Here is a 22369-nt window from a genome sequence, read left to right on the forward strand (position 1 = left end):
TATGGAAGGGTTCTGCTCTTCAAGCTTCCCCCCTTACATCCCCAAACTAAAACTCAGTCTGCTCTTGATACAGGAAAAATTCTGTTCTGTAAAGTTTTGCTTTCAAAACAAAGGCTAGTGGAAGGGAGTAAYATTCTCTATCTGGAAAAATACTTTTGTGGAGTTTTGATTACTTCTACATTAAAAAAAAAAAAGAGATTTGGGTAGGTAATTATTACATATTGCAGATGTACTGTTTGATGGTTAATAATTGTTGTGCCTTACCAAAATGTTAAGGGTTTAAAAAGAAAAAGGTTTTAAAAGTTTTTGCATGCATACTGAATGCTATTTGATGGCTTAAAACTGCCAAGGTTTTGTTGGTTCTGTGCATACCATAAGGAGATTTCTGAGGTAAGGTGTTGAACTTGTGTTGTAGAAACACACTGGCCAAACACAATAAGAATACTTTCCTTCTCCCAAAGATCTTAAAACTGAAGTAAAATTAAGTGCTGCATGCTGATCTATGCTGAGTTCGAGAGGGAGTGTCAGAGGCACGGGCCTTTTTCCGAAAAGAACTCGGAGCAAGGAGACCAGAAAACCCTAAGGGAACAGCATCCTTGTTACGCTCTCTTCTGTATCACCTCTGCAGAGRAGAAATAGTTCTCTCTTGACTTGTACGTTTTGTATGCTTACAAAATCGGGGTTTGTTTCTGCTTTTCTAGAGTCCTTAAGTAATCTGTCAGTGTACGAAAGGCCAGAACAACACAACACAAACAGGCTAATGCTTTTCGCTTTTTCACAGACCACTTTTGTTAACTTATTTGATCTTGCTGCATTTACTGAAGTGAAATGAAAGAAGTTTTTCTTCTGGATGCCCTTTAGTTTAGGTTTACACTGCCTGTGATGTAGAGCTCAAGGAAGGCTGGACTCATGATGGCTTTATATCATTACTGAAGCATATGTGAAGAAACTTTAGAAACTCAGGGCCTCTAAAGCTCTTCTATCAATGGAGAGAAAGGAAGAAATGATTTTGAAGAAACTAGAAGCTTTTAAATTGAGCCCTAAGCTGTTGGAAAGAAAGATGGCATCACTGCTATTCAAAAGAAGCTGAAAAAAATTYGGAACTGTCTGAAATGTTTTTTGAGTTTCTACTTGTGTGTTCAAACTTTCTTACCTGCATTTGGAATAAAGAGAAGTTTTAAAGCATGTAAATGCCTGATACACATTCCTTACTACAGGCTTGTGGGAGACTTTGTAAATGGATTCTATACTGTCTACTTCAAAGAAACAAGAAATTGYTGAATTACTTTTCCACTCAATGAATTCCATGTAACTGTTTTATAGAGGCATGTAGTATGGTGGCTTTTCCAAAGTATATATTATTTGAGCATGATGTTCTCCTATCACATTTTGGGGGGTATCTGTCTTAATCTTTATAACTGGCTATCCTTTGTGCTCAAGTGTGTTATCCTGTACTGTTTTTTTTCTAATGCAGTTGTTCCAATTAAACAAACAACAAACTCGCAATTAATATATAATGCATGATAGTGCAGTATATTCTCTATATGAGAATATTCAAGTTTGTTTTTTTATTTTTTTTTTTCAAGTTTGTTTTATTATTTTTTTTTTTTTTTCCTAGCAGCCTGCTTTGAAGTCCCAGGGACATGAATAGTTGAAACTGAAGAACAGAACAACAATACGTTGTAGCTACACACAATTTCAGTCGTACACCTTTTGCCAGTTGTACAGCTAGGTAGAATGTAGGTGACAATAGTTTTCGTCAGTAGTAGATTGCACTGTCGTGTGGATACCTGGATCTCCTTTTGCATAAGTCTGGCTGTCCTAAATACAGTGCAAGTGTGCTAACGAATGAGCTAGCAGCTTAAAATATGTTTGATGGGAAGAAGCATCACCACTTGACCTGTGATTATATTTTGAATGAAAGGATGGACTGATTCTTTAAAATCCTCAGAAGAGAAGGTTTTTTGAGCACAGTTGCATGGAAGGATTCAGAAAGTGTCTGTCTAAAGGTGAAAAAATAATCCTTTGGTAGCCCAGAGAAGAGTAAGTCCTAAAGAGGGGTGTTTAACATAGATCAGCAAGTTTGCAGGGAAGAATCAAGGTGGTATTAAAATAACCTAAATTTGCAGCATGTAATTTACTTGATTTGATTTTAATCTTCCTCAGTTTCATTCATAATGAGAATCAAGTTATTAACTGTAACAGAGAGGCATGGAATTTATTATTCTGTACAAAGTGTGATGTGGGGTAGAGTTAGCTAAACATCATCACATTTAGCTAATGAAGCTGGTTGTCAGCTCCATATCTCTGTATAACAGTAGAAAAGAATGGTATTCCCAGAGGTTCTATCCAGTTTTTAATAATGTGGTAGGCTGGTAAAAAATAAGTGTTACTGTGCAAAACAAGGCACATACAGCTAGCTAATAGTGCTCTGGTACAACATGTCTTACATTAGTTACATGAAAAATCATGGTTAAATACATTTGAAGTGGAATTAGGAACAGGGGAGATCCTTGCATATGCTGTAGCTGAATTCATGTGCATGCAATGAATTACCCAGGTAATTAAAATTGCTTGGTACAATGAATGACTTTAAAAGAGATACAAGAAAATTGCTTGGACTTAAATACCATAAGTATGTAACTGCAGAGAATGGTATAAATTTGTCTTGATGTCTGTTGTTTCTRTAATGTAAGTTATGTCTCGTGCTGTAACTGAATTTTGTTGCTCCAGGGCTTTTTGAAAGTGAGACAGCCTATCTTAATAGGCTTTTTAGGTAAACAGTTTCTAAAAGGAAAACATGAACATGCTTGAAATGTCATAAAGCTAGAACAGATATCTTCCTATTCTGCACATACTCAAATTGTTGGGCATTTCAATTTGATTCTTCATTTTCTAGTTTAAGCTTGTCTAATTGGAACTCATTAAGCCGTGTTACACCTCTTTCAGCTGGATGGAAATGTCTTTCATGGTTACTGTCCTCCATGGAGAGGGAAGCCCAATGCTAATCTTGAATACACCACAAATGCATAGTAGCTCGCCCCAACAGGAACCTGGTTTCTGACTTAACCCTTTGCACTTTGGTATGGGCATTCTKCACTCTCAAGGACTCATCATCTCCTACTGTAAATTGTCACAGATATTTCCAATTAAATGAGTTTACCTAGGACCAACTTCTATTCAGCTTTTTGTTAATGAGTTGGACAATGAAATAGAGTACGCTTACAAATGATGTCAAGGCGGAAAGAGTTGTAGCTCTTGGTAACAGCTTCATAATTTGAACTGATTGCATTGCAGTGCAGTCCAAAATTAACGAGCTGAAATTCAGTAAAGACAAGTCTAAAGCCTCCTTTTAGGAAGGAGGACTGAAGAGCCCAAATACAGAATGGGAAAGAATTGATTAGCAGTATTGTAAAAAAGACTGAGAGTGTACAGTGGTCTAGAAATTAACTGTGAAAGTTTGTATGAAAGAAAAAGCTGGGGATATAGATTCATGCTACGCTTAAACTGCAGTAGAGTGTGGACTATCTGTCCTCCTTTGTTTTGGACTTGGAAGGAATGTGTTTGCAGGTTGTTAGATCAGTAAGTTACAAAAAAGAGAATTTTTTTTATGGACTTGTTTTTTCATTGGATCATCTGGTTTATCCAGTGACCCATTTAGCCTCGTGATACTATATCTGATGTATTGAAACTACTTGCAAGGCTTCTGGTATTTGATCACTTATTTATAATGAGAACAGTCATGAAAAGTTGTTCTCCGTATCAAGTAATGATAAGACAAAAACATGAGTTGAATTTACTCAGATTATTCAGGCACATTTTTAGCAAAGATTTTCAAGTGCACGRATAATGACATATACTGTAATAGATTATAATCTCCCCAAGTAGAGTTTTGTTTTCTAAGAATGAGTTTGATAACCCCCTGCTGGGAGTGGATTAAGGCTTGGTTGTGTCTGTGGTCCCCTTTTCTTGCATGCAAGTGTCCTAGAGGTGGGATGGTGTTCAGATCCGGAGCAGTTATCTCCAAGTGATTCTGCTTCTTATTCCCTCACACTTCCCACTGGATGATCCCTCCTGCCCCAGGTGGCCCTCGGACTGATTGAGCAAAGGCTAACTACCCAGAGCTCAGACTTACAGTCCTATCGCTTTCAGTGCGGTCACACRTAACAGGTCTACGACCTCAGTTTATGGCTCATTCTTCACAGTAAAACAGGAAAGGAGGAAGTATATTTCTGCTATTCTAACAGCTGAAGACACTGAGACAGAGAAATTGAGGTCTGCTTTTTAAAGATTTTGTGCCTATTTTGCACAAAACATAATTATTGTCTCAAAGACCTGCTTGAAGTGAGGTCTGTATCTTTTTCCATATGTGCACTTAAAAGATGGGTCCAAGTAACTAGCAAACAGGTAGTCAGACTGCAGATAGGGTTAGAATRCTGAAGTGTTTGGGTCCTCTTTTCAGGTAATTTTATAACTCTGATTTGTTATTAAGATCTATGTCTGACTAGCAAAATGTTTTATCATAGGTTTTGAAACTGCAAAGTCTTTTGCACTGCATGGGGCTTATGTTATCCTGGCCTGCAGAAATATGTCAAGAGGCAATGATGCTGTACAACGCATTCTTATGGAATGGGTAAGTAAATATCTATAGTGTCCAACATTAAGCTATATTTTTCTAGTTTCAAAATAAAGCACAGGCATGAAAACTTCTGTGCAGTACAAGCAGTTACATAGATACTTGGTTTCTGCGCAAGAATTTGAAGAAGAAGCCTTTTCTCTTTTTTGGTAATACTCTGTTATACTCTATACCAGTCACTGGTATATCAGAACAATAGAGATATTTCATTTTTTATAACCGTGTTAGACTGCAAGGCTTGACATCCTGTTATCCATATTATATGTAAATGCTTTGTAAGGGCTAAGAAGTTTGAAAGAACCACTGAGGCATGTTTCATAGTTAATAGGGCAGGACAATTCAAGTACCAAAATGCATAACTAACTGGAGCGGAGTGTAGACTCTCAGATATTAGCAACAGCCATTATTTTGCCTATAGTTTTTGTACTATGGGAGATTTCAGGGGATAATTCTTATACTTTTCAAAACTAAAAACACTTCTCTTTCTTTCTCGATCCTGCAGCCCCGACACTGTTGCTACTAGGCAGTCTGCCTTAACATTTTTTCCTTCCTGTTTCTTCCTTCTGTTTCTTTTTTTTTCCTTCCACTTTGTCATGCAAATACAAGCTCCTCTGTATTCTCTATTCCCTTGTTCCTCTTTCACTCCTAACTCCTCTTGCCCCCCTCTTTTTAGGTCTTCTGTGGTCCTTATTAAAATTTATGCAGCATCTTRATTTACTCCTCCCACAATCACTCACTTACTAGTAAGGATTGCAGGAAGTTCTGTCTAAGCTTGCTGTGACCGCTGACTTCCACGAGATGATCTGTTGACACAGTCCTATATGCTTTACTTGAATAATAAACCACAGGGTCATATTATTGGAATTTTCTTTATGTCCTGTTAAAATTAGTGATGAGTGTTTTAGCTTTATTTCCCAGGCTTTGAAAATATTTCAACTGCTCCCAAGTCATATGGGAGAGCACTCAGTAATATCAGTATATCCACATAAATAGTCTGAAGACAATTGTTTACTAGTGAAAGACAAACATAGTGCTTATTTACAAGCAATTATTTCCAAATAAGTGATGCTTGTAATATTGCTAATTTTTGGAACCACAAGCTTCTTCAAGAAACTAAGTCTTTGGATTTAAGCTGTTTTCTCTTGTTCAGGTGAACTTAATGACTTTATTTTCCCCTCCTTACCCCTCACCACATCTTACTTTTCCCCTTTGATTATTCACTTTAAAGGTGTTTTCTTTTGTTTCTGTTTCAATAACATGGAATTCCCAGAGAATTCCAATAGTGGCAAGTGTAGGGCTTGTTGCTTAAAATTTACCTGTCCGTTCTCTTGCAACAGAGCTGGATTTGGAGGTATTCTGTCTTTAGAATTTTGTAGTTCCAACCCAACTAAATATAGCTATATATATATATTTAGTTATTTATAGCTATATATTAAAAAACATGTAATATATATACATATATGTATATATATTAAAACATATATTTGTATATTTATATATGCTTGTGTAAATTTTTTAATTTTTAATATATATACATATATAAACATTTTTCTTTACATGAGTAAAATAGGGCAGTACTGACTACCTTTTATTTAGAAATATCACATCATCCACTTATTTCTAAGCTCTTTTTGAGCATTTGAAGGCAATGGGAGTTCAGGATTACTTGTGTTAGTACATATATTATCTCACCAAAAGTTAATGAATTGGTAATTGAATGAAAATCACTGAAGTTCAAATTACTTCAGAAACACTACATTTATTTACTAACAGTTTTCAAATTCTAATTGTTCAGAAAAGAATCTCATCTGTAAACCGGGTAGCTGGAAAACCTTCAATGCATCTTTGTAATAGCTTTGTTGTTGTTGTTTATTGAGGGGGACTAATTAACTTTGATTATTGCACTAATATTATGGCACTTTGACAGTCCCTCAGATTTATGACTCTGGGAAAATAAACAAATGAAATGCAGGTGCTGGAGCAGAAAGAATAAGTTATTACTGAACTTTAATTACTTGGAGTGTGTAACCAGGAGAGAATTAGTTGATGAATTACAAGATGCTTAAAATTTACATCAAATTGTAAGCAATCTTGAGGAAAACAAACACACAAAAACCTGCCCCRAAGTCAGTTCCTGAAAACAGAAAGACAAAGATTAATTTGATTGATTGATAATAAAATTAAAATATTGATACAAAAAAATTTTTGTGAATTATAGCTATATAACTGCAGAGTAGGGAGTCTTTAATTAAAAAATTCTTTGCTAAAATTAGTGTTTAAGAAAAAGAAAAATAACACCTCCTTAATGTAGTTTAACTGAATTCTTGATTGGTAGCTGTAACCATTGTATCCTGTTGTACAGAGCTTTAAAACATCCACGATTTTTATCTTCCTTATTCCTAGGGAAAGTAAAATGATTGAAAGAAGATTGGCTCACTTGATCTTTACTTTTCAATTTAGAACTGTTTCTTAAAAGTGCAGCCTTACAGAGCCTCGTGTACGCACTACCTGGGTAGTGTTTTGGCATCGGGAGCACTATCTGCTTGCTTTGTTTTCTCGTGAGTGTTTCTGAGACTGAGTCTGAGTTGTGCTAGCAATAGCTTCTGCATCCAGTGTTTGTGTGTGTGTGGGGGGAAGGAATTCTGAGGTAGATAAATGCCTGCTCAACTGTTTGTCCAAAAATTGTGTTTTTATAACTTACACGAACTATACTTTTTTTATAACTCAAATGTTTGCCATTTTGAATTCTAGAGTGTTTGAATATCAAAAGTGTACCATGATAATGAAATCTGTGGTTTTATAATAACAAACGTATATTACCAGAAGCAATGTATATCCTATGCTGCCTTTTATGTGGGGCAGTGTGCTCTAAAACTCAAACTTTTCCATCCTTTTGTTATTTGATATGGAGCATTTGCAATTACTTATGAAGGAAGCAGAAAAGAGTTGTGGTTATTTGGGAAGAATACAAAATAAACAATTAAAAGTACTTAAAGAAACAATCATTATTTCAAGTTTTGACACAATTATCTAATCGATGGTCTGTATTAAACTGAAGCCTGAAATATATATGGAAAAAAATAATTCTTAAAAAAAAAAAAAAAAAACCTACTGTAATGCAGTATTCAAAAATAAAGTATGGGATGCATACCAGTACTTAGGAAAACCATCCAGCTGGTTCCGTTAGTGAGTTTATTTGTGAGATCAGTCTGGAGTGCCATAAAGAAAGTGTATGCAGCAGTAGAGCTTTCCTTCTTTGGCCCTGTTGTACTTACGTTAAAAAAAAGTTTCAGAATAGTCTGCTTTTACTGAATGCTGAAATTCAAGTTTCTAAAGAGAAACTGGGACAGCTAAATGGCATGAAAAAGTCCATTTGTTAAGGCTTTTAGAAAACAGGAGGAATAACCAGAGAAAACAAGATTTGGCAGATCAGCTGTTGTTCTAGACATTTAAAAATCAAATTCATATTGATCTTAATTGGCTGTGGGAGACAAATCCAGAAAAGTTTGTTTTCAGCAGTTTGTCTAAAGAGCTGCTTTATAGAGAGTTTGAGTCAGTTGGGTAGGGATTACCCTTACAAACTTGCTAATTGTTTTTGATAACTATGACATTTATTTGCAGCCTGCAGTATTTCAGATATTTTCTTTCTAAAGTACAGCAAAATTTTTGGTAACGTTGCAGATAGAGAGGGAATTGCCTCGTGTAAAGCACTGTGACAGGTTTTAATGTGACTGGTCTAGCTAGTCTGTCAAATATAATTTTTATAGAGAGATGTAGTTGATTATATTGGTAGAATCTGATATTCTTTATATACATAGAGAGAGAATGTAAAAGAAGCAGACAAAAAGAGAGATCAGTATAGCTTTACATTTGATATCCTGAAAATGATGTTGTTCATGCACGATGACATTCAATATCAATTTAAAACTGTTTGATAATTTCTTGCTCAGAAAAGAGGAAATTAGAATTCTAGAGTTATGATTCATTTTAATCAGAAAGAAATTGTCAGACATAAATCTCTCCTTGAGTAGTGAAAAGGCCTGAAAGCAGCCAAGAAAAAATATCAATACTTTGCAAAGGAGGAAAGATTGTTCCAATTCGTAGCTTAATTGACTTTAAGGCTTAATGAAAAACACTACAGTGCTGTTTGTACACATAGTTGCTCTGACGAACATTGAAATCTATGCTCTGGGAAGAGAAACTAGGTAATTTATTTTACGTTATTATTGATATAATTTTCTAATTGAGTATAAGCATAATGGTTGGATAGGACTACAGATACAGATACAGCTCCAGATGTTAGCGGTATTCTCAAGAAAATTCTTAAGAGTATGAGTGAATAAAATATTTCATGAATCGCAGCTTTTATTGCCAAGGAGCTCTCATTTATTTATTCCTGTCAAATAGTCTTTGAAGTAGATATTAAAAGATAAATTGTAAGTTTAATACTTCATAAAAAGTGTAATGTTTCTTGTGTAATTATTCCTCAGGATTAAGCCTTTAGCTACATCAAAGAAAGATTAAACTGCTTTAAAAAAAATTTGGTTTCCTTTATATATGGAAGCTTATAAAGTATAGATATGACAACAGAAGAGAGAATACCTATGAAAAAACCCCCAACAAAATAAGCCTGACTCTTTACTGTTTTCCTTCCCCAAAGTATTCTCCACCTAAGGAGTGATTTATATTCTTGCTGATCAAGTAACTGAATGAAATTAAAACCTGATAAATGAGTCTTTGTATTCCAGTTGTAATCTTGCAAAGCATGGATAGACTACACGCAAATTCGTGCGTGTTTACGCAGAATATGGACAACAATTTATTTATTTATTTTTAAAATATTTGTTTCCTCCTTGAAGGAAGGAGGACTAATTTGTTTAGCCTCCACTGATGCCCTTGGTTTACTGGTTTTGGTGTATGTGCTTTGAATGCAGGATAGCTCTGTAAAACATTGTTCTACGCAACAAAAACAATTTTAGGCTTTGTCTCTTGATACTAATGGAGTTTCCAAAGTGGTACTAAATAAAAGCTTTTAAGAAGTAATCTCTTCAAACAGAAGATATTTCAGAATATTGTACTGTAGAGCATGCACATTTCTGTGAAAATATTTCTAATGTTGTGTCATCATTTTGTAGCACAGGATTGTGTTGTTTCTAAGCGTGACATTCCGAAGCTGCATGCTGTTGGTGCAGAAACCCTCATCAGTGTAACGTACCAAGTTGTAAAAGCCTGCCGTGTACAGCAGAGTAGGTGACCATGCTGAAGGATCCAGATAAAAGTAGTTATTCAAACCTTGCTGTGGAGAAAAGGCCCTGTAGGGAGAGGCAGTGCTTTTACTAAGGTAAATGGTAGTGTAATAAAAACAAACAAAAAAACCCCCCCAACCTCTGACCACCTTGTCTCACTTACATCCATAGGTACTCAAACTAAAACATTATTGCTATTGCTGAATATAATGCTTTTTTCTTTTTAAGGATCTGATCCAAACCTTTCTGAAGTGAAGCAGTCTTTCAATTGATTCTAATGTGAATTGAATCAGACCTCATGTTACTAGCAGAATTGATGATATGAGCATTAATCAGACGTTATTAGCACTGATACTGGCTGAGAGCACTATGAAAGACCTTGGCCATAATACTATATAATTTAGTAAGTTCCTGTAGGAGTAATCTGCCCAGTTGAGACAACCTAAGACAGTGATGTGGGCTGCAAAGTTGTCTTCCAAGTACAGCTAGAAAATGAATTGTTACATGATGATAAACATAATTTCAAGCAGCGTTAAAATGCATACGCAGCACTAAGAAAAATTGAATGTAATCCAGTCTGCTAATATAAGGAGCCAGTAAGCAGTAGCTTTTGTATTTTGAAGTCTTCTGACATGTTCTGAGGTGGCAGTTTTTTTCAGTTTGCAGACTTGTATATTGGGATTGTAACTATCCACATGGACATGTCTCAACCTGTCAGAGCTATTGATCTTGTTATCAGTGAGAAATCTGTGATCTTCAAGCTCTTCTGCGAGATTCCTCTGCAAACAGCCACAAGCCAGTGAAGGTAGTCACTGACAAGAGCAGGAAGCTTTTTAATGATTTGTAAGGAAACTTCTGGGGATGGGGGAAACACCCACAAAGTTAAAAACATTAAACAGTTTAGCCAACATTTACATGGATGAATTGTTAAGATCTATTTTTTTGTACACTATAAACATATGGCATGAATTTGCTCTCATTACAGATGCTGAGAAAAGGGAAAGACAAATATTTATATTACATTCATGTTTTACAGTAAAAACACTGTTCAGTTTGTTTATACAGTTCCACTGTTACAGTTTTTATGGTTAGTAATGAAACCACTGTAAAACAGAGTCTGAATTATATAGCAGATGTGTTAAGCCCCTAACTTTGAGGGTTGGGCATCCTTCTGAATCCTAATGTCATTGATACAAGAGTTGCTGTTCTCTCTACAGCTGAACTCTTTCATACCTACATCTTCATCTATGGTTAGCCCTGCACCATTACTGTACTAAAGATAAAGTTTTATTGTCCAGATAAATACAGTGATATTTTAAAGTAATTACACTTATGAAATATAAAGCAGACCACTAGTCAGTGTGAGTGAATGCAGGAGGCTTTAAAGGATTTGGAAGGCATTTTCCAAGCATTTAAGACCTCATATGGCTTCTATTTCCATTAAACATTATGGATAATTCAAAATGGTTAATATAATGTCTGTTTAATTTCTCAGTAGGGTTATAAGAGCTTGGAAATATTTTGATTCTGGCTCAGTTGGTAGAGCTGTGATTCATATTTAGCATCCACATTATTTTGAAAGTGGATAAAAATGGAAAGTGTTTGTTAAAAGATAAAATATAACCATACTCTTATCTACTTGAAAATATCTATAGAAAATATTGAATCAGATAGTTTTTGATCTTTGCTACCCTGTACTCAAAATGAAACACACAAATCCTTTTTTTGGTTAGGTTGGTATTAATTCTTTGGGTGAGTGTGATAATTTATGGCAAAAATATATAGGAAAAATAGCTCATGTCCCTGCCAAGGTCTTTCTATTCTGGATTCTGCAAATACTTGCTTTTCATGATACTTCTTTATGCTTACTACCCTGTATCGTCACATCAACTTTCATTGTACTGGTAGCAAGCAGTAACTTCAGAACTAAATGTTTTCAGAATTTGCCTCTTATTTAATGAAAAAAGATTAAAAATGTAGACATAAAAATTGTTGTGTTTTTTTGGGGGCAGGGGGGTCATTGTNTTTTTTTTTTTTTTTTTTTTTTTTTTTAGCATTGACTAGTTAAGATCTTAAGTTCCTGGTTTGTGTTATTGGTACGTATTTAAGTGGTAAAATATTTCTTATGGTGATAACATAGGTAATAAGTGCAGGAGAAAAAGTTTAGTGGTATCTAGCAAGGGGGAGGAGAATTTGAAGTGGTTAGCACAGTGGAGTTTTTACAGGTGTAGGAAATAACACTTCAAAAAGAGAAATCTGGTAATACGAATGAAGGAACAACTATTCTGTAAAAGGCAGAAGTCTCTGTTTTCCTTCATCTTTTCCTCAGATATGAGGAAAACCACTGTAATGTGGAATGTTGAAATAAATTGGGACTTCCTTACAAAAAGCGATAAGATGAGCAGAAGGACTTCTCCTAATGATGAAAAATTGGGTGCTGGAGAAGAACAACGGTGCAACAGATTAGCTTCATGGGTAGGAGAGATGATGGTATGTAGGGTGGATGGATAAGTGAAGATTGCTTTTATGGCAGTGCTAGGAATAAGGATATGATATCCTTTTGGCAGAGGGAGAGGGGTATCCTTTGCTGCTTGTAAGCCATTCTGATCGTTCCCTTGTGCAGTTTACTGAAGCCCCATCAAAACATGGAAGAGCTTTTGGAGTTGTTACTGCCTGCCTCATCCATGCATCCCTTGATACAAGCCAAGATTCCAGAAGGAGTGCAAGAAGCACATGAGGACGGTTTCCAAAAAATCCTGCAAAGCCACAGATTATAGAATTTCACATAGATTTCAGTTCCACAAGACCCTGCAGACCTATAAATCATAGACTTTTTGTTACAATAGTGGCTGTTATTTAGTCTGCAGAAGGTAATCTTTCCTTGAAAATGGACAGAAAGTTTATTAGTTGTGGAGAAATTTTTCAGTTTGGAAAGAATTGGCCAGTACAGTCTGGTCACTGAATGTCCTCTTAGTAGGTTGTTCTCATGCATTGTACAAGAGATTTACTGTTCCTGAAAAGATAATTGAATAATGTGGTGAATAAATGGTCTGGAGCATACAGTTTACCCTATGTTCCTCCTTTAGTTTTGGATTTCTAGACTGGATTGGAATTTTGTGATAATATATAAATTCACAGTGCTGTGGACAGCTGATAGAAACCAAGAGAGTGCTCTCATAGCTGTGAGGTTGCAAGGATTTTAAGGTAGTTTGTGAATGAAGCACGATTTCCTGCAGTAAAGACAAAGTTGTCTTTTGAGTAGATTAAATTACTTCTGATTTTATAATTCCATTCACCTTCCAAAATCTGCAAGACACACACACACACACACACACACACACACACACACACACACATATAATTTTGAGGGAAGTTGCAGTATCTCATCATTTCTTAATTTTTTCCTCCAGTCAGCAGAATTTGATACGTGGAAGTGTTGAGATGATTTTTTTGTGATTTGTTTCTTTAGCACAGCCCTGCTGTTCTTAATCTCGAAATCGTGAGTTACAAAAGCCCTACCATGCTTGAAGTGTTGTAATAATGCTGCTTAAATGCAGCATGAGCTTTTTTAAAAGCAAAAAGCACAATAGCCCCTTTAAAACTGCTCTTTGTACTTAGACACCTGTTAAATGACACTAGGAAATATTGGTTACTCAACAATATTAAAAGTCAGGCTGTAGATGCTTGTATCAAAAACATTGTAGCCTTTGTACATTGACTGTGTTTAGCTTATAGAGTGCAGAGAAGTTCTTGTTTTTTCACTGATACTTTACCTCTACTAGTGTGACTTGGTTTGATCCTTTTCCAAACCTTTCCATTCCAGAATCTGTTTTTAAAACTATTTTGCACTGTTGACTTTAAACTCTCTTGTTTAATATAGTCCAGGTAGATGCATTCTTCTTACATAAACTGAGTTCTACTGGCATTGGATTTCTAGTATCAAGTTCTGGGGGTGGAAAGGGGGTATTAAAGTGTCTGGTTGTAAATTTTTTTTTTTTTTTAAACCATCTTCACAATTAATCTGATTGTAACATAAGCTTGTAATATATTCCGTTAATGAAGAAGACAAGCTTAGCTTATGGTAAATACAGTACTAAGTGTTTGTAGTGCATTTCATATTTTACATGATTCCCTTTATAATTCTGCTTATCTTTTCATTCTAATTCCCTAAAGGATATATAAAAGAACCCCTAAAGAGAGTAATTACTGCTCTATTCCTTAACCAAGGCTCCTTTTGCAAAAAGAAATCTGAGCTGCTTTTTAAAGAAGGCAGTTTTAAATAAAAATGCAAATAAGCTGCTTTGTAACCACATTAATTACCCACCTAGCCTCTTATTACCATGTTTGTATTGTTTGCAAACACTATTTACAGTCGTGTGGAAATTACCATTACTGGTCCTGAGGAAAGACTGTTGTTGGTAGGTTGTGCTTTGGAACCAATTAGAGTGAACCTTGTCTCCATTGAGGCTCCTGGGAAAAAGCATAGCCTTGCAATGTCAAATAATAACATTAACTCAGACTACACAGGCATAGTGTTGTAATTATATTATTGGCCCTCTTTTGCTTCTGCAATGAATTTCATTCTCTGCATTTTTAAACTAACAGGCAGCATTGTTTCTTGCTAATGATTTAATATGTACTGTGGTAATTCTTATGGAAGTCGTGGTGAAATCTAGTGGGTCATTTTGTCCCCAGATTGGTTTTATTTTTATGAAAAGTAAACAAAAACCTAACGCTTATGTTGAAGATCTCATAGATTTCTGTGTAATTGATTTTCACAGTGGAAAAAAAAGAACTCTATTAGCTTATTTCATTATGCTAAGTGTAAAGGATGGGATATCTGTTAGTATTAGTTGTAAACAGTATGTTTAGCTGGTGGTAACTGAATGCTCATCAGTCTTTGAACGCTTTGCTGGAGAAACTGAATGCTTCATAGCAAAAGGTAGTCTTATTTATAAACTGAAATGCAAACACCTGTTGATAACCTAGTATATGTGGTGGCTTTTTTTTCTTGTTTTTCCTTGTTACTAATGAATGTGAAAAAGGCCTTTACTTGTGTGGACACTCAAAGTTGCTCCAAATTAAATTAAAACCAGAACAGATGTCTCAATGTTCATTTGTTTGGAGTTTTAAATGTTGTTCAGATCCCAAAGAGTTTAGTTTGATGGGTCATGCAATCTGGGACGTGAAGAACTTGGTCCCATAAGATTTATCTGTTTTTCTTAGGGTTTTAACCAAATTGTGAATATGTTAAATTAGTCTTTTCAAGTAGATATACTTTTTTGGTTGAGTTGAGTGTGGGGAAGAAAAAAGCAGAGAAGTTATTCGCTTCCCATCTTTGAAACTATACAGCATATATCTGCAGTGCTGATGAGACTGTGCTGAAGTTTAAAGACTACTTACTGATGAAGACAAAAATATTAAGGTCTCTATCCGTTCTACTGTAGCACTGAATATAAAGACTATGCCACAAAGTAAAATAGGGATGTACTAACTCCCCCAGAGTGTGTTATGACTCTGCATAATTGTTATGCACTGAAAAAGAAAGGATGGTAATTGCTGGATCATCAATAGTTCTTTAGCAGGGACTAGTGTGAGGGCATGAACAGAAGCACTGACTTGGTTCATGGTCCACAGCAGCTTGTAAGATTGAATATAATTGATCTGGGTTATATGACTACAGAGCAGCATAAGTGACATAAAACAACCATAGACACGGTTCAAGAAGAATACAGAAAATATATGGAAAAGTAGACTTGCTAAATAGAATGCTCAAAAGGCACTATTGATTTGTTTGCTTGTCAATGATATTTCTAAACCTTTTATTATGAAGTCAAAGTATTACATGTTTGCTCAATTTGCCGTCATCTCTCATTTCTGCTAAACCTTTTGCTCTCTTTATTCCTGATGATTTTCTTGGGGAGAAAGAAGAGTACTGGATGTGGACGCCTGGACTTCTTTTTAGTAGCCTGTTACTTTATTTTTTATCTCATTTTGTGATACTTACTGCTAGCTGCAAGAAATTACACTGTTTTCTTTGAAAAGCTTTCTTTCAGCAGTGCATGATGAGAACTATCATTTATCACATGTCCAAGAACAAAATGATCCAAGCGGGATCCAAAATAGTCAGGGTTTTTAGGTGATGTAGCAACGTAAGTGCTGAAACCTTTTGTCTGACCCAGTACAGATATCCTTGTTGTCGTAAGAGTAAGATTAATTATTGTCATTGTACTGAAAATATGTATGTTGCTTCATTTAATGAGAGTCTGTAAGCCTAAGGTGTATCAAAGCTGTGCTGCTGTTCAGAAGAACATGTATTTGTTTTATTCATTAGAAGGTCACTTTCYAAAGCCCACTGGAAATACTGATTTTCTGTTTTCTTGAAGAGTTTTAGATCCAACCCTAAATATCCCATATGAATGAAGATTGTTTTTAAGGGCCAAAATTTTAAGTATATATCTGCATGCATTTGTCCACACTTAAATTACGAGTGTTGAGATATCTGGCATAATTTGTGTTATTACTAAATGCTGAACATGAAAAGGCGATTGCACTTTCTTGTGCTTGTGTGTGGTTGTTCTTTGTTTTTGATTTTTTTTCATTTTTTTTAAAATCTAGAACTTTTACTGAGCTAGATTTATTAGAGCTGTGTTGAAGGCCTATGCAAGATATAAGCTACCCTTTCATTATGAAGCAAGGTAATTTAAAAATCTTTATGTTGCTCCTTTCTATTTTATGTCTTGGAAGGAGGAACTTCACATATGTGTTTTCACAATTGTGCTAAAGGGGAATGCATGCATTACATTTGAATGCAATTCATACTGTTAAAAACTCATTTTGAGTTTACCTGTGACTTGCCACGTGACAGCTCTGAACCAGAATAGATTGACTATGATGCTACCTTACAATTAAGAGGTAAGCACTTTGTGTTTTCTAAACAGCAACTCTTGTTCCTTCAGTAGTATCCTTTTCATGAAGGGATATTTATAAGGAAAAAATAGATTGCAAATACAATCAAACTGTTCCAATTTCTGCATGAAGCCTCTATTAATTTAGTCTCAACAAAGATACTCAATGCATCACTTTGCAAAGCAACTTTATTACTCAGTGTATAACTTTCTAAGACAGTGGTAAAAATAAGTAACAGTGTGCTGAACTTGTTCTTTTCAGTATTTCATTTGAGATAACTGAGATAATACAGCATTGACTTCAAAAATAAACTTTTACTCATCAAATCAAAGTATTGAATTCATGGAATGAAAGGAATGTATTGCTATAAAAGGACCAAGATGTGTTTGATTTGGGGGAAGCTCTTGTTTTTAAGGAGCAGAGGAGATGCTTGAGGATACTGGTTTTGGTGTTTTTTTTGTTTTGTTTTGTTTTTTGGTGGGGACGTGTAATACAAGCCTTGAACCACCTAAATTAATCCTGAATAGCTGGTCCTAGTGTGTAAAGAGTAAAAGAAATAGCATAAAATGTATAAATAAATATTTTTCTATTTTCATAAAAATGATTCTTATTTTCATTTTGGGTAAAAAAAGACAAACATCAAGATAACTGTCTTTACCTTAGACTTTTACTTTACAGATGCCTCTTTCAGGTCCTCAAAATTCTTGCTAATATGGCAATGCCAGCTCTGCAAATTTGTAGCATAGATCTGGTCTTTTGGTTTTCCTAATTCTTATGAGGGACGTATTATGATCTGAATGCAGTTTTGTTTTGACTGGAGCATTGTTAGATCTCTTAGACTTCAGATGTTTGTGGGCCATGATGACACATAACCAATTGTACTTAAAGGTCCTAACCACACCATGTTATGCTCCTTCAGAAGGGACCTTAGATCGGTTTTGTGCTACAAGTTCCTGTTGACATGATAGATGTTGATCAATGGACTGGTGAGGCATATCTGATCCAACTTAATTGTCCTGGTAGACACTCTTTATGTGGATGCAAATAAATTGATAAAACAAGCTCATAGCCAATATTCCTTATTTTACCAAGGTAGAGACAAAATAAATGTTTTTGCTAATGCAAGCTTTATGCATACTTGAAATGCAATAGCAGTGCAATTATAACAGTAGACATTGCTAGGAAAGTGCAGTGAGTACTGATCTGGTCTAACCAATTGAATAAACACTCTTTTTATTTGGTTTTAAAAAAAGGCAAATTATTTTATTCCTTTCTTTGCTTTCTGAAGAGTCATCTTCAGTCTGATTTCCCAGGGAAACAGGCATGCTCTGTCATTGTATCATGTCCTTCCCTTGCTGATAACTTTTGGTCCCACTGAGTGTTCAGAAGCAAATTTATTAGAAGACTAAAGATCTGTAGGCTAGGTATGTTCCTATAAGCACTGAGGTTAGTGAAAGGGTAAGTATCCTGTCAGTGGGCAGAACTGAAGTGGCTTTAGGCTCTGTTAGGCATTAGAGAACCCTTGTGAAGGGATGGGTAAGAGTACAGGGCCCACTTGCAGGGAAAATTTCAGGACTTGTATTCAGCTGTGACAAATCAGGTTTTAATAGTTCTCACGGAACTGCTAGTTTGCTGTGTAGAAAACAAGCTGGTGTACTCCTTTGCAACCTCAAAATAGTGTATCAGGAGAATTTAAGTGGTGGTGAGCCTCTCTGTGCCAGGGTGACATTTATACCTCGTATGGTCAGGGAGCTTTTAAATGGCGCTTGAGGTTTTTTGTGCTAGATGATAGTGTGAAAGACTGAACCGGTGTCAGCTGGAATTTTTTTTTTTGTAGGGGTTCATGTGTTGGCATTGGTTAAGTGATCTGATATGTACTAAGAAGATCCCATGCACATTGAGTAAAATGAAGTGCTGTGCCACTAAAATATTATATAAAAATGGTTACATTATTGTATCATTTTTAGGGAGCTGCTCATTAGTATAGTCATGTTTAATATGTTATGGTTGCAAACAAAGACATGAATGTATGTATTCATTTCTAATTAATTTGTGTAATTATGTTTTATAATCTAGGTGTTTGCAAAGCAGAACATGGTACACCCCATTTACTGTCTGCTGTAGCTAATAAAAAATAATAGAATGAAATAAATCTTGAAACTAACTTTAATTGTAAGTATAGATTAGTTGTAAATTATATCTTTGTTATGTTTATTTTTAATTCTGCAGTGTTGCAGGTTTGCAGAGCGTACCAATTAGTGTAGTTATTCGAAGTAATGATGAGTTAATTACTGTAAATGCTAAATGTTATTTCTCTGACAATTTAAAATATGGTACTGAGTTACATTAAAAAAAAAAAAGTAGGGCTAGAAATAATGTGGAAAAAGGAGATGGTGACAATAATGAGACCAGTTAGTGTTCTAAAGGCTTTTTCAGCATTCAAAGTGATAACATAGATAAGGCGACTAAAAATACAAGAGGGAGAATGAAGTATAACAAGAATAAAACCTCAGGATCTTGACTCGTACCGTTAGAAACGTAGACATAAATGAAGTAAACCTATATATTTCACTATGCATGAATGTATCGCTTGGGAAAAGGCAGTTTGACTGAATTCATCTGGAGCTGATTACTGTACCTCCAGTGCTGCTTCTGTTCGCTCAAGGAAGCCGCTGTTCCTTGGTGACTCAGCTTCTGCTGATGGGGAGCCCTCYGTGGCAGTAGCGCTGCTCTGGTACCTGAGGCACTACGTGTTGTCAAGTTTGTTTTTGTGAATATGTTTAAAGAGTAGAAAATGCCTCTAGCTTAAAGTAGAATGTTTTCCTTTCTGATGAACAGTAGTAAATCCTACCATTTTGAAAGCTGTGTAGTATACCTATGAGAAATGAGCTGATTCACAATGTTTCCTTGAGCGTGTACACTGTAAGAGATATTAATAGCTTCCTTTAGCAGTGTCCCACTTAGACTCACTTTGAAATGCAATATTTCATTCTGTCCTGGTTAAATTAAGCTTATGTTTTTCTTGTGCAATGGCATGAATAGCTAGAAAAGATTTGAACTGTATTTTATATGTTTGTACTGTAGGCGAAAAAATATCCTAGATAGATTTATGCATTAAATGTTTACTTTTCAGTCCAGAATTGGTGTTCTCGCAGATGAGTGCAGATTCTGTAATGGAGATTGGTGACACACACTTCTCTGTTTGAAAAAAATATGAGAAATGTGGAGTTACAAGTTCTGGAGTCTGTTGGTGTGAAACCAGTGATAAGTTGGATTTTCATACCGTAWATGCTTTGTATTATGAAGTGTCAGTGAAAAAAATGTTTTCCCTCTACTTCCTGAGAATGATGAAGTAYGGGAAAAGCTCGCCAACTTCTTGGGGGAGTATGTGGAGGGCCCCCGCCTCCCCCCTTCCTGCACCAGCAATTCACAGCACCGGTAAGGCCGAGAAAAACAATGCACAAACCTGAATGTCCCAGACACTCAAGTTCATCTATTTGGTCATGTTATGGCAGAAATCATTGCAACTTTGATAGATTTATTTTTAAAGACTTGCTTCGATATTTGAAGTACATCTATTCCAGCATTGCTCACTTCAAGCTCGGCTGTGGATCAAGATGAAAGAAAAATTAAATTGTATATTGAAGAGCTGTTAATTGAACTGCACTGCATTTAGCAAGGGAGCATCAGCTTCAGGCAGTCAATACTACAGAGAATTTTTAATGTACTGTATCACTAGATTGTCAGCTTGTATTGGAGAATGCAGAGAGACTGCTTTGACTGGTGATAAAGCCCTGGAAACTTTTAAGTTGTTGAGGGGAGAAAATGTTATTTTGCTTTGATGTGTTGTGACAAAGTTGTTGGTAGAACCAGAAGCAATACTTTTTAGGTGAATTTTGTTTGAGTGTCTTTTTTTAATTGAAAAAAATCCGATTGCTAGGTATTCGTTCTTTAAATGTATAAAGATTGTATCTTTTTTTAATGTTGGACAGTCTAAGTTCCACGGAATTCTGGAACTTGCATAAATGTTACTTTACAATTTGAGTAGCTGTGAAAGTCTCATTTAAAAATATTAGTTCTCTCCAGATCTAATTCTAAAAAATAGCATATCAAAAAGCTTTAGAAAAATATTATCTCCCTTTCCTAAGGCAGTGTTAATTTCTTTTGTAGTTAATCTTTTGCACTGGAATTTAGTGCATTTATAGTTAAAGATTCTTTTAACAGCTAAATTATTTAAACACATCTCTTTGGGATTACATGGTCTGTTTGGTGTTAAGTAAGAAATACTTTTTATTTCATTTTCTGTGCTGATAAAAATGAAATAACCAGAGGCATTTTGTAGAGCCAGAACAGATTTAGGGCTATAGTGTTAGATTAAAGATATACTATTCTAAGACACAGCTTATTACTGCTGTCACGCTTCAGGATAAGATTCTTCTTACTTGTGGTGGTCTTACATTGCCTAAAGTCCACCTTAAAAATAGCCACAGCAAGTTTGAAACTTGCTTGTTAGCTTAACTATTTTTGGTTGTCCATTTCTGGACTACTTTTCCGTATGTGTGGTAGGTCTCAAGTGAGTGGTAAACTTAATAATGGCATATGTTGCTGGTGCATCGCCTTATCTGGGAGCGGGAAGCTCTTACTTAGAGGCTGGATTTAATTTTGCCAATCCAGGCACCTCTGTTGCAACTGAGAGAAGTGGGAGTGGCTGTTTTATGCCAAAACCCAACTATTACGTGGTAGAAAAGAGTTCCAGCCCGGCTGTATGCAGGCCACGTAACAAGTTGTAATAGTAGTTCTGATGACAGCAGTGACCTGAAAATACGTTTAAGAATGGGAAGAYGGTCTTCACTAGTATGAGTGAAAACTTGAGTGGCTTCAAATGGTTCTTACCCCATAGTTTCCCCAGAATGGTAAATGTCCTATAACTTCAAAAACAAACAAAAAAGGCAGCACTGGGAGTAACTACCTGACTTTGCTGTATTAATTCCTAGCTTTCTGCAAAAAGCAGGTATGCGCGCAGCTGTGTCAAGGGACTCGCTACCTCCAACGCAACGGGCTTGTGTTCTATGGCCACACCGCTTTCCGCAGAGGTGACAACTGCGTACGAACTTGAAAGCTATTTGAACGGATTTCAGCTTTTGATTTTATAGCACACTGTTTCTYGAAGTTGTCAGACAGCAAGATGTTTTTCTTTCTTTAATATTTGTCATGACTTTTGTTGATGAACTACTCTGGAACTGAATGCTCAAACCAAGGGAACTTGCGGCCCAGCAGCAGCTGTGCAGGACTGCTGCAGTTCAGGAGGAAGGATGCTCTTTTCAGCCCAGTACTGGAGAGTAGGAAGCAACTGTTCAACCCTGAAAATGTGATCTCTAATAAATATACAGATAATAGTATAAACACTGATTGCTTTTATTTGGTTTGTAGAGTCAATGAAACGCTATCATCAAAAGGCAGCRGAGTTATGTTTTTTAATATGTTCCAAATGAATCAGCTTCACCAGTAACTCGGATTTCCTCAGGTATGCACTGGATGAAGACAAGAAAGGGACTTTTATGTTGTGATGAAGAGTGAA

At 35.6% G+C, this 22369-nt stretch overlaps 1 protein-coding gene across 5 annotated transcripts in view; it reads left to right on the forward strand.

Moving 5' to 3' along the window:
* The window catches only part of WWOX (WW domain containing oxidoreductase), a 525798-nt gene that overhangs the window by 24425 nt on the left and 479004 nt on the right, over positions 1-22369 (forward strand). For all 5 annotated transcript variants that reach the window (XM_026060605.1, XM_026060565.1, XM_026060574.1 and 2 more), the window contains exon 5: positions 4527-4633. In XM_026060605.1, the coding sequence (XP_025916390.1) occupies positions 4527-4633 (107 nt within the window). The remainder of the gene's footprint in view (positions 1-4526; positions 4634-22369) is intronic.

Source organism: Apteryx rowi, unplaced genomic scaffold (genome assembly GCF_003343035.1).
Source record: "Apteryx rowi isolate R43461 unplaced genomic scaffold, aptRow1 scaffold_1, whole genome shotgun sequence".
NCBI classification, from domain to species: domain Eukaryota; kingdom Metazoa; phylum Chordata; class Aves; order Apterygiformes; family Apterygidae; genus Apteryx; species Apteryx rowi.